The sequence below is a fragment of the Poecilia formosa genome, unplaced genomic scaffold (genome assembly GCF_000485575.1).
Source record: "Poecilia formosa unplaced genomic scaffold, Poecilia_formosa-5.1.2 Scaffold0, whole genome shotgun sequence".
NCBI classification, from domain to species: Eukaryota; Metazoa; Chordata; class Actinopteri; order Cyprinodontiformes; family Poeciliidae; genus Poecilia; species Poecilia formosa.
The window spans coordinates 1569480-1582183 of record NW_006799939.1 but is presented as its reverse complement, the minus strand read 5'-3'; the positions used below and the strand labels follow the sequence as shown (position 1 = coordinate 1582183).

At 39.4% G+C, this 12704-nt stretch overlaps 2 protein-coding genes across 9 annotated transcripts in view; one reads left to right on the top strand and one right to left on the bottom strand.

Moving 5' to 3' along the window:
• triob (trio Rho guanine nucleotide exchange factor b) overlaps positions 1 to 12704 on the bottom strand; it is a 94254-nt gene that overhangs the window by 50720 nt on the left and 30830 nt on the right. For all 8 annotated transcript variants that reach the window (XM_016668732.1, XM_016668632.1, XM_016668556.1 and 5 more), the window contains 8 exons: positions 11828 to 11950; positions 5442 to 5633; positions 4514 to 4645; positions 3922 to 4152; positions 2880 to 3002; positions 1863 to 2054; positions 672 to 841; positions 246 to 420 (listed from right to left, as the gene is read on the bottom strand). In XM_016668732.1, coding sequence (XP_016524218.1) covers positions 246 to 420; positions 672 to 841; positions 1863 to 2054; positions 2880 to 3002; positions 3922 to 4152; positions 4514 to 4645; positions 5442 to 5633; positions 11828 to 11950 — 1338 coding nt within the window. The remainder of the gene's footprint in view (positions 1 to 245; positions 421 to 671; positions 842 to 1862; positions 2055 to 2879; positions 3003 to 3921; positions 4153 to 4513; positions 4646 to 5441; positions 5634 to 11827; positions 11951 to 12704) is intronic.
• Positions 7447 to 9196, top strand: LOC103152388 (uncharacterized). Its single transcript, XM_007573215.2, has 5 exons — positions 7447 to 7882; positions 7980 to 8060; positions 8276 to 8341; positions 8481 to 8572; positions 8670 to 9196. The coding sequence occupies exons 1-5, from the start codon at positions 7465 to 7467 to the stop codon at positions 8751 to 8753; spliced, it is 741 nt and encodes a 246-aa protein (XP_007573277.2). The 5' UTR covers positions 7447 to 7464; the 3' UTR covers positions 8754 to 9196.

Genomic DNA, 12704 nt, shown 5'->3' with positions numbered 1-12704 from the left:
AGGGGTCTTCCCTACAGGACCAAATCTCCCTTTTATTATGAAACGACCCATAAGCTCAAAATCCCCTTTGATTTGCTGTTACGCACCTTTACCACAAAATATTTATTTTGTGTGTGTGTGTGTGTGTTACAGAGTACCTACTTTCCCATCAGACCCCAAACATGTTTGTTCTTTATCTAGTTTATAAACATTCAAAGCAAAAACAATCTGGAAAACATAAACCTTGAAATCTTCCAACAACTCACGTCTATTGCGTCCCTCTCGAAGATGCGGAGCTGCAGGAAGAGTTCCAGTTTGATCTTCCTTTCCTGGAACAGCTCCTCCATCTGACCCTGGGCCTCATCCAGCTGCTGCAGGACACTCTCAATGTGGGCCATGGAGCTGTTGTGAGGGGTCTTGTTGCTCGAGATAGCGGAGTCTCTGCAAACGCAATCGACATTGACTGCAACTGGAAACGCTGCGGTTTTCTAGTTTTTGAAACTTGCTTGAAAAACTGTGTCTGCACGACCCACTTTGATCATTTTCCACAGCAGTAATACACCGTGTAACATCCTATTAATTGTGAGTGAACTTTTCTTATCCAGGAGGTGTGCGTACAATTTGGCTCGCCCCACCGAGTGAGAATCATCACGGCTTGCGATTCCCCAGTTAAGCCGAGCGTTCTCGCTCACCTGAGCTGCTGTATGAGGTCCTCTCCCTCCTTGATAACATTGACTGTCGCCTGCAGGGTGGTCTGCTGCTGCTGACCGAATCGCTTGATCAGGTCCTGCACTGCTTCCACCGACTCAGCATACACATCATCCAGCAGTTCTTTTTGAAGCTCCTCCAACCATGTCCACAGCTAAAATTAACAGGCAGAAAAAAGAAGGAAAAAGAAAAAGGTTTTAAAAAAATCCAGGAGTACATAAGCAGTTCTTTATCAGCTCAACAAACAAGCAGCCGATTCATGAAATGGTGCAACGAGGTTTAAAAAAAGAAAAAGGTGCAATTTTAACACCACAAAAGCTTTCCGTTACATCATTTCTAAGGTTTGACGTTTTAGTGCCAGAGAAAGAAGTGCGTTTTCCCTCCATTATGGACAAAACACAGAGATGCAGAATCTGCTAACAGCAGCTTAAATAATACTCAAGTTGTGCACATAACCATAAATATGTTTCTGGTATTGTTCCCACTGTAAACAATATGTCATACATTAGACAAGTGCGCATGTCATTCAGGTCGATTTAAGAGCACTCTCACGGTGGTTGTCATCTATTTGTCCTCTACCTAAATATTCAGTGTTTCTGTTTTGGCTGACAATTTCAAGGCGAGCTTTGATGAAAACTAAATCTGCAGTACAAACAGTTTTCCTTGACTGATAAGTGAACATACAAACAACACAGGTCTTGCATGTCATCACGCAGAAATAAGAGGAAACTCATTTTCTTTGTGTTTGTCTGTAGTCGGACTATTAGTTGTAATTGAAAATGGATAGTTTGTGGGTTCGCCAATGGCAGATTTACCTTGTTGATCATACTGGAACAAGAAATGCACTCCTTCCTGCTTCTATTACAAGATATCTGCATCACAGTTTTCCTTATTTCTGACTGCAGTTTATTAGCAGCCAGGACGCCCAAGCTTTCCTGGCATGCAGGCTTCACTAAGAGCAATAAAACCATGCCGCAACATGTTTACATTTTAGGATGTCTCTCAACATAATTTCTCCTTTAATTAGCTGGCGTTATTTTATTCATCTGCAATTCCGCAAGGAAATAAAAAGTGTCCCTGGGCTGATTGTGCTTTTCTACTTTCGGCAAAAATTGAATGCGGCACTGCAGCTTAACCTGGTTTCAGGAAGAGCCAAGAAGAAGGGAACGAGATACCTCTTTGACATGAGTGTGAAATGCAACAGACATGTCCAGCAGGACTTTACGCTGTTCGACACGCCGCACAAAGTCCTGGATGCGATCCTCTAGCTGGTGGGCGGCCTGGTAGATTTCCTCTGGGTCACACTCTCCAGTCTGGGCCAGCTGTTCTGCTGCCTCCAGCAGCTTGTCAGCATTGGTGTAGGTGTTCTGAAATTAAAACACGGAGCGCTAAACAAAGCATATCCTGACAACACATGCAACCAGTTTTAAAGCCCATATCTACGCAGAACATGTGTTGCCATCGATTAAAATGATATATGTGAAAATCATTCAAATAAATTAATCTGAAAACTTCTGAAAAATTCAACTATTAATTTGAGCACATTTGTTCAGGCAGAATAATAATAATAAAAAAAAACTAATTAAGAAATAACTGCAAAATCACCCCTGTCACTTAAAAATAAACGCAACTGTAGCGTTTATTTAAATATACTTGTCTACAAACCTTTAGGACATTACCTGGAGCTGAATGAATTGTACAGTCGATGATCTGTGGTTCTATGAGCCACATAGGTGGTCTGTACTAGCAAACTAAATATATGTTGATCCAGCATAACACCAAATCAACACAGAAATGACTAGATCAACCTTCTTCCATTGCCATCGCAGAGATCTACATCCCATATCAAAGCTGCGGGGTTAGAGAAATAATGACCTCAAGGGAATAAATAATTGTGCACCATGTGATTTTGTCCCAATATCTGATTCATTCCCACTTATTAAATGCATTAATAGTCGGGAAGTATGTGTTGCAGTGTGAAACTGTGTCACTGGAGCAGAAAGATTCAAACAAATCAACAAATAATTGAGTTGCTGATCTTGAATTTTCTCTGGTGGGCTTTCATGTATTTTATAAGGTAGAAATATAAATGTCTTAGGAATGGGGATAAAGAAAAACCAAACAACAAACAAACAAAAAAAGGTTATCTCTTGGTTTTGCATCAGTAGAAAACAATAACTGCAAAGACTCACCTGTGCAACCTCTTCAAAGTCTTCATGCCTCTTTTGCAGAGCTCTGGCTCTGTGCAAAGACTTTCCAACACCGGTATGTTTGCTGAGGAAGGCCTCGCCGTGGTTTTCTATCCAGTCCAGCACCTTGAAGCAGATAAATATCCCAGCAATTTAAAATAGAAGCTTTTTCTGATAGAGCAGTACACAATGTCAGTCAGCAGGGGGTGCAAAAAAAAAAATCCCAAAAGGCTGTAAATAAATCAACTAAGAACAATTTCTAGATTTAATATCTCTGATGTTGCAAAATCCCTTTTTCAATTTGTGCCACTTTTCTTCTCACTCCTTCTATTTTAATATTTTAATTAAGAACAATTACCAACAGATGCAACGCAGCGTAAAGTGCAAACATTTCCAATGTGGGTGTGATAAGCTACAAATCTTCCAACATAATTACACTAATATCAATCAAAACAGATGGACACACCCCATTTGTGGCAATGAAAGGGATTTCAAGGTCTCTGAGAGAATGTTTTCAAGGGACGAACCAAATGCTCTCGACACTTTATGTGACAGTAAATTGCATCACCATGGAAACCACTACCAAGAGAAAAGGGTGATGAAAGCGCGGATAGGAGCGCAGAGAGGCAGAAACACAGACAATAAAGAGGGAAAGCTTGAGAAACCCAAGTGGAAAGGGAAGCGGGGCAGAGAAGGGCAGATGCCTGCAGGGTGGAGACGGAGAGACGACACGACAGAGCAAATCGCCAGTTTTGACGGAAGATTCAGGGTTTCCAGACAGTCCAACAGATGGACTTGCGCAAAAAAGAGCGCTAAAAAAGCTGCTGATGCAGATAATTACACAGTGACGTTAACACAATATCGCACAGATTAGCTGCCGAAGTTATTTGTCTTTTCTAAGAAGCAAAGAGACAAAGCAGGTGTGTTTGCTGCAGGAAGCCATGAGGCAACACTGAACAGAACCTTCCTGCAGCGTCTATCTCAGCAAAGGTTTTTTTTTTTTTCTTTTTTTTTTACTCCTGTCACGTTTGCATCCGTCGCTTACTTGCTGCACGTCCTGCTGAAAGACGCACAGTTGCAGGCGCTGGTGCAGGCGAACTTTGCGATGCTGCCAGATGTTTTCGAGCTGCCTCTGGTGATGCAGCACCTCGTGGATGATGTCCAGGACGTGGTGCACCGCCTTCGAGTAGTTCGCCGACGCCATCAGCGAATCGGCACTTCCCGGAGTCAAAGGTCGCTGCAGCTTGTCCAGTAAGGCCTTGCCATCCTGGCTCACCTGGAGACAAGGAAGTGTGGTTTCATATGCTGGAAAACATCTAAAGAGTTTAAGTTACATTTTTTTTAAATTTTTATTTATTTATTGTTTTGTTTTGTGTGTTTTTTACTCTTGCAAAGAGTATTATGATGTTTGACATCGTCAGGACCCTCATCACAGTACAGTGTTTATCACTGCTTACAGCACGAGCTAAGCACAAAGGATCAGTTGAAATAATTTGCATGATGTTTGTGCGTGTGAGAATATTTGAAAAATATTCTCTACACCTTTGCATACAAGAGTTATCTCCATGAAAAAAATCATTGTTTTGCATACGAGTTTTTGTTTTTGTTTTTGTGCGCGTTTGTTTCGGTGCGCTGACCTCTGAGTATGCAGTGGTGATGTGTTCATACAGTCCCTGGTGATGGTGGATGGTATCTTCTAGTTCCTGCAGCTCAGAGGGCAGCTCTCCTTCTCCGCACGCTTTACACCACGGCTCCACCTTGCTCATGTACTGGTTAGGAAATAACCAAGACAAACATATAACACACACCACCACCTCAAATATGCGCTCGGAACACTGCAGCACCTTTTATTTATTTATTTATTTTTTATTGCGAAAGGTTTTTGAGAACAACAAAACTGACTCATGATCACTCGACCGAGTAAGAATAAAATGTTTGTTTTCATTTTCGTTTTGTACATCGTCTACCTTCAGCTTAGCCAAGATCTGCAACAGTTTTTCAAGATCTATACTGCCTTGCTAAGTTTTTTTTCACAAGAGTTTCAAGTTCACAGCTTTTGTTTTGAACATGTGACTAACCTCTGCTCAGTTAGTCATCTGAATATAGAAAGAAAAAAGTGCAGCTGCAAATCTACCAATAAATAGCCTTCCATCTAATGGCAGCAAGATGAGAGCCATTGGTGAATTAAAGCCTTAAGCAGCGTAGAGGACACAGTAAACACACGAAGGAAGGTAGACTGGTCAAAATAAGGCTGAACACAACTGTTAGAAAATATTTTCCCACCATGAAATATTGGAGCGGCTTTGCACACTGTATTAAAGCTTGTTATACGAGTCCAAATGAACCCAAACATCAACTACAAGAAAAAAAATGGGACAAAAAAAAGGAGGATTAGCTTAAAGTATCTTAGAGTGAGTGAAGGATGGAGGTGCTCTGTTGATGCACAGATTTGTTTTGGACTTATAATGACACAAAAGCATCAACATATCCTGCCAACAGCTGGAATGTTCCCATTGTTTTACCTGCTGATATCACAAGACGTGCATTTGAATGGCGTGACTGCACCTGATCGGCTTTCTGGTGGAAGCTGGCAGACATCTCCAGCAGAGTGCTGCGTTCGTCCAGCGCCGCTGCAAAAGCTTTCCACTCCTGCTCCAGCTGGCCTGAGATCTGCTGGATCTGCTGGGAGGCGTAGTGGCCCGACTCCAGGAGCCGATTTCCAACTGACATGATCCGGTTGATGTTCACGTACACGTTCTGTGTTTCAAAACGGGGGCAAAGAAAGAGTTGTAAAAGAAAAAGATGTAAGTAGGTCAAGCATGTTATCGTTTCTGACCATATAAATTAGCAGGGTTTCAGGTAAAGCGCTTACTGCGCTCTTGTTACAATTTGAGTACCCTGATGCATGAAGCCACAACTATGTTTTCCGATAATTAAGCCTGACTGTGTTGCTACAGAGCAGCTGAAACGTGCAGCTCGTAAAATGCTGTGGCCACAAGTGTGTTCACAGAGAAGGTAACTTAAACAAAACACACGTAAATCCTACAAACACACCCGCAAACACCTTCAGGGACATTAAAAAGTCATCCGCTTGGAAAGCGTACCCACGTGTGATTAATAAAAAAGGCCATTTACCTTTTAATCTTTTAGGCTTTTTCTAATGTACCAGCTTCAAGCTGTTTTGTGAAGATAGGCATGGATCAGCAAATGCTAATTAACAACTGTGTTAACAGCCAGTTATTATTCTATTCAATTACGGCTCCTGGAGCCCATTATGGCACCGAGGTCGCTTGTTTTAATTACAACGTGTGGAAAAAAAAACAATAAAAAAAAAAACAACAGCTACAACCCAAAAAACAGTTCAATCTCAAAAGAGGATGACGGCAAAAAAAATGTAGGTGCTTATGCATTTTCAGTGTAGAAAATCTAAAAAGATAGAGTACCTTTTGCATTATTTAAGCTAGGGTTTGCATATATTTTATTATATCTTTACCTATAATATATTTATATCTTTACCAGAGAAAAAGACAATTCTCCTAGTTTGGTTTGTTGGAAGACGGTGTCAAGAACTAAAAACTATTTATGAGAATAATCGGAATTTGCACAGCCAAAATCAGTCTTGTACAGTCACAGTTCTTTAAAAAAAAAAGATATTATGAGACCCTAAGAACATCTACGCTAATTCACAAGCACTTGCACACTCAGAGAGGGTAAAGAGGGGCAACGTAGCGGGATACTCAAAACACACAGGGCGTTTATACAAAATAAATGTATGAGGAGACAGTGCGGATGGGTTTAACAGGAACAGAAAAAGGTGTTTCGTTTCAAACTGAGGAGTGGCAAAGGATCAAAGAATAAGTGATGGAGTAAAAACTGAGAGAAATACACAAAGTATGGAGGATAAAGCCAAATTTAACACAAAAGCGAGAGGAAAAAAAAAAAAAAGGAAAAGGGATGGAGTCCCGAAATTTCTAAAATGAGCTCAGAACAACTGTGGGGACACAAAAGCAAAAACAAAAACTCCTGATGCGAACACATATACCAGCAAAAATGGAGTCATATGGGTCAAATAAAAGTAATATAATAAACAACCAAAACACAATTTTTATTTTTTGATATTTAAATGCTGTGTTTCAGTTTCAAGAGCAGTTTTTGTTCTCTCCTGAGTGAGAAAAAGACAATCCTCCAAAACAATGAAAGCCACAGTTGTGCATATGGGATAGTATTGTTTAACATGTTTTTATGCAAACCCATGACCCAAAGGTCTTTAATGGAACAATACTAATCTCTACCACACATCTCCTTGTATACAAACTACAAGCAAATAACCAGATTACAGGTCCTACGTTTCCTATGTTTCTTTACGTAAATATTTCCAGGCAGAAAAACAATATACTCGTGTGCAGCTTGTGTGACCCTGATTACAGATAAACTTTCCGATTCTTTGATTAGCTGTGAATGCTCTTAAGCAGAACACTGCATCATTGTACACTAATCAAAAAAAATCGTCTTTTTCTGACTTTAATGCCAGAGACTAAGCGGTTCGTCTTAGAGGCAGGTGGGATCTCTCTGATGTTTTTTTTTTTTGATGAATGCAGATGAAAATCTCTCCCGCCCACCAGGTTATTTGCATCCACAGACACCTGTGAGGTATTTTAGGCACGCGGAACATGAGCTGACTCACAGACGGCCCCGCGGTTCAACAATGGAGGGCCCTCAACCAGGCGAGAGTCCAGACAATGAATACATGGCAATGGATCCTGACCAGTGGGAAGACCAAGATGACACATATGAAAACGGAGACACTCTTGGTATTGATGTAGGACGAAGAGAGGTTGTGCCGGTGCCAAGAGGAGCCACTCACCCGGCTAGCAGGGCCTCCCAGCAAAGTAATGACACTTCCAACCGACCACAGATCAACAGTCTGCCTCTCCCTAGAAGGTACATGACTTTAAGATGGCCTCTCCCGAATGGAAACACAGCATCGCCGAAAACAGAGCAATTAGGTAATGTGCTTCAAGTTTAAAGATGTGTGCAGTTAAAGCAAATACTCCAGGGTAAAAAGCCCTCAGAAGTGTTTGTAACGTGTTCTCTGGTAACTAGTGTTCTTCCAGAGAACCACGTTGGGGCTGGCCTTGCTGTGCCTTCTGTTGGTTGCAGTAGTGCTCGCTCTGAGCGTTGTTTGTAAGTACATTTTAAATACTGTAAAAATGGCAGAAATTTCTTGCGACTGATCAAATTGTGTAAAATTTGAAGTCTGTGCTGAACATTATCGCGTTGGAAAAGATTTAACCCACTTAAAATGGCCAGACCACAACTTTGATTTACAAAGTGATATATTTGGCATTTTGTTCAGATTGGTCAGGAACTAAGTGCAATTATTTGGCATTTCTTAACAGATAACATACTCGCAGGACTCCGCATCAAGCCAATACAGGAAAACCAGAAACTGTTTGAAGAAATCGGTAAGAGAAAGTGAAGCGTAAAACACCTTTGTACCAAAAAAGTACGACATTTTTGTAAACAGTGAAACACAAATTTTAAAAATATATATATTTTTGTCTTTAAAGATGACATTTACTTTAATTGTCTCTCTTTAAAAAGGCTCGTGGTGTACAGTAAAATACTACGTGTCTAATACTGAGAACCAAACCTCTCGTTCAGAGCTGTATGTAATGAACTGTGGAATATTTAAGGTGAGGTGTTTTCAGATTCCAGTGTGTAAGTGAGCACATATAGTTTCCATGTAGTGGTATAATCTGAATTGCATTTTTTTTCCTCGTGTCTTTACAGAAGCACATGACTGAAAAATCATTTGTCCTTTCTTACACTGACTTGGAAAACAACACATGCAAAAACTGGAACTGCGATTGTTGATTTATGGACGATGGAGAACAGGATTCAACCACACTCTGTATATGCTTTGTATTCAAAATAACACTGATCAATATCATATAGTTACGACATTCTCTACATGATAAGATATATTTACGTTTTTGTAATTTAAGAATAGATTATGTTTATTTTTGTTGTTCGTTTTAATATTGTATGTTTATACTTGTTTAAACACACATGTTGTCAAAGCTGGCATGTGAGAGTTTCTGATGACATAATGTGCTTGAGTTAAAAAAAAAAAAAACATGTTTCCAATGCTATTTCCTATGCACAAAAGTCTGAAACACAAATATATAACATGAATTGATTACTGTTATCTAAAACAGAAAATGACCACTTTTTCTGCTCATTGAACTGAATGTAAGACATTTTGGTAACACTTTATTTGACTGTGTGCATAAGACTGATATGACACTGTCATAAACATGACAACATCTGTCATGAACATGAAGGAGTCTTTATGAATGCCTATGACTGCAGTCATTAAGTGTCATTCGGTAAATAACGACAATTTTAATGCAAAGTTGCCTTAAAAGTTGCATTAAAAGTCCATTAAAATGGCCAACTTTGAATGATTTGGTAAATAATAACACTTTTAATGCAAAATTGGCACTTTTAATGGACTTTTAATGCAACTTTTAAAGCAACTTTGCAATAAAAGTGTCACAATTTCCTCAGTGACACTTCAGGACAACAGTCAGACATTCATCAAGACTCCTTCATGTTCATGACGGATACTGTGTCATGTTTATGACAGTGTTAAGTCTTAAGCACACCCCATCAAATAAAGTGTTGCCGACATTTTAACTTTTAAGCTTTTTATAAAGTAGCACAAGAAGCAGGTTAATTGGATTAACTCCACAGGTTTAAGTTTCGGTCTCCCCGGTAACCGAAATGCTATATATAGCTTACCAAATGAAACATTAAATCAAAACTAACTTAACAAAAATTAATCAGGGATCCTTAGTTTTCCAAATCTGACTCTCCATGTTTATTACAACTGAAAATATTTTCATAAATACAAACTTTTTATGACTAAATGGCAAAAATAAAACACAGACATAGCTTAGAAGAAGGTTTGGCTGTGTGACGAGTTGCCTGTTAGAGAAAACTGAAAAATCTGGTGACCCCAGCACTCTGTCTGACTTTCTGAACATAAAAGGTATGATGGGAAAATTTGTGTTTTTGAATCTTTAACTATTTATGCCTCAGTGTACACTGGTTCTAGTATTGGTATGTGAAAAAAGGTAGCAGATTGAGAAACATATGACCATAGAGCTAAGCAATGTAGAGATATTTGCTGTTTCATAAAATAAAAATGATCAAGTCCTGTATTTACTCCTGTCCGATGCTTTGTGAGCTGAATATAAAGTGCCATATATAAAACAAAATGTTGTGTTTTACCTTACTTTTTTTTTCTTTAAAAAATATAGCAACACGGGTCATATTTAAAAACAAGGATCGATAAGTACAACTAAATCACAATTACATCACTTAGATAAAGAAGACAGAAACTAAACAAACCTGAGGCTTTACTTCCTGAGTCACAACTGAGACATATTGAATTTCTTACCAATATTAGGGAATCGTACCTAGATTTGTCCAACTTTTTGAATCTCAATCTTATAAATGTATTCTGATATCAAAATTAAAATAAGTACACCTGCAATATTTGCATGAGTCGCCTTATTAAATGTGAAAAATGTTAATGACTAGAGATGTAAAAAGATTTGTAATTCACCAGCTGTACTTGCAAAGAACATCCCATAGGGGGCATAACAGCAACATCACTACATGAACTGCTTAAAGCTGGAGACATTACAACACCTAAATGATATAACACAGTCCTCCTTAGCATTTACTCTACACTTAATATAGTTACATCCTCCCCAGTGATAACTGATTAAACACTATAATCCTTATTGATAAAAAAAAATGATATATTTTTGAAGCACAGATTTGCTGTGCTTCAAAAAGTGTCAAACTACCAAACAGATGTGTCATATTTTATCTGTTTTCTACTGTAAAAGTCTGCACGTAGCGGAAAATCCTAACAAAAATAACAGTATTCATGTAGCCCTTGTACATGAACATTTATAATCACAGTTTGACACTGTGTGTTTCCATTCTGCCGTGCAAGCAACAGGAAGAGGAAGCAGAGCTTCCTGTGAAAGAATGGGTGGAGGTGGCAGTGGTCACTCAGAGCTAACCTGACTGTGCGGATATGCGTGTGGGCAGAGTGTGATCATATTCTCAAGCGCACAGAATTTCCATCGATATATTCTCAGGGGTTTGTGGTTGGTTTTAGCTTGAGCTACCTGTGGGCGGTGACTAGCCTCGCGTTGTCACTGACAGCAGTTTGTTAGACCAGTAAAGCCACGAGAGACTTGAAGGCCTCCAAAGCTGTGCGTTTACTTCTCCCTTGACTATAATTTTATTTATTGTAGAAAGGTGGCTGCAGTTTGATTCAGAGGTAATGGCGTGTCGATCCCTTCGCCTAGAGCAAACCGGCGCCTGATTCAGGCTTGGTTTATTGCTTATTTATAAATAAATCCATTAAAAGTTCATTAATCAAAGGGAGCTGGACGCAATAAAACTGTAATAACAAAACACAGATAAGAAGTGGCGCACTTTTTGTGGCAGAACATGATACTATAAGAATGCTGATGACACAACCCAATGTCCTCAGCTGTATTTCTTAGTTGTCAGACCGGCTAATAAATATAGCAGATCAAGTGGGCAGAGATGTAAATGCGGAGCTGAGCCACATACTGCAGCGCTAAACTGCGGGAGCGGCACAGGGACCATGAAATGGGTCAATACTGGGAACGGCTCCATGACGGGCAATGACAATGCAAAGTCTTGGCTTTGTTCAAAAGAGTCGTATGAGAAACAGAAACAGGACAGAAGAATTTGTAACACATTGTGTGACGGTAGCACACAGATGAGAGGTTTTTCCTCCATTATTTTAGTCATCCATTGATAGCAATGATATATGTGAGCACAGATAAAGCAGCAAAAAACAAACAAACAAAAAAAAACAGGTTGACTCTTACCATGCAGTTCATAGCAAAGTGGTTGTGCTGTGTCTGCAGCTCCACAGCATGCTGGTGGTTCCCTCCGATCTCAGTGTAGCTGGTCAGAAAAAGCCCCTTGTTGTGCATGATCCAATCAAACATCTACAGATATAAAGGGCGGAGAAGAGAAAGAAAACTGTTCTTCAAAAGATTCATTTCCAAAATGCTGAGTAACGACAACAGTGAGAACAAGAGGAGCCTGCTGTTAGGAGCCTGTATTTACTCAAAACCTTTCATCCATCAACTGAGAACTCATTTCCACAGACAAATGTCATCCCTGAGATCAGCTGTGATACAGTCAATAGAAGAAACACACTAGCTGTGTTTGTTTTCCTACTAAGAAGTTCTTCATAGTTCACCAGAGTGTGAACAGAAGTCGTATACTTGTGATTTATGCAGGATTGTGACACATTAGACATCTTTCATTAGCTATATGACTGTCATATGCAGAGACATGTGTTGGTACTACTTCTAATTGACCATAAAAATGCAACTGCATTAGAAATATCTGAAATTGAAAACTGTTTAATGACATCCACCATTATTTTCTCCATGTTTAATAAATTAGACATTGCTTCTGACTGTTAGTTGATCTGGATATTTTACACAGTTTACTAAATGAAAATGGAAGCTTGCAGAGAAACACACTTCTCAAGCCTTGTTGATTTGAGCATGAAACATATTATAGAGGATTAAAATATGGAATCCTGGAAGACCATCTAATAATAGTGCAATGTTCTTTCTTTCTCTCAGGTGGTCTTAAATGCTTTCTGTTTGTTTTGAGTGATTGTCCTAGTGGTGGACGACCTATGACCTGCAACTGAGCTTTCTAACTCTGACCAGATTGTTTCTCTCC

What these genes read in the sequence shown, in the direction of transcription:
- LOC103152388 (XM_007573215.2), top strand. Translation starts at nt 7,465, where the DNA reads ATGAATGCAGATGAAAATCTCTCCCGCCCACCAGGTTATTTGCATCCA. An exon ending in GCCGAAAACAGAGCAATTAG is followed by an intron (nt 7,883 to 7,979) that starts GTAATGTGCTTC and finishes TCTGGTAACTAG; the next exon opens with TGTTCTTCCAGAGAACCACG. An exon ending in GCTCGCTCTGAGCGTTGTTT is followed by an intron (nt 8,061 to 8,275) that starts GTAAGTACATTT and finishes ATTTCTTAACAG; the next exon opens with ATAACATACTCGCAGGACTC.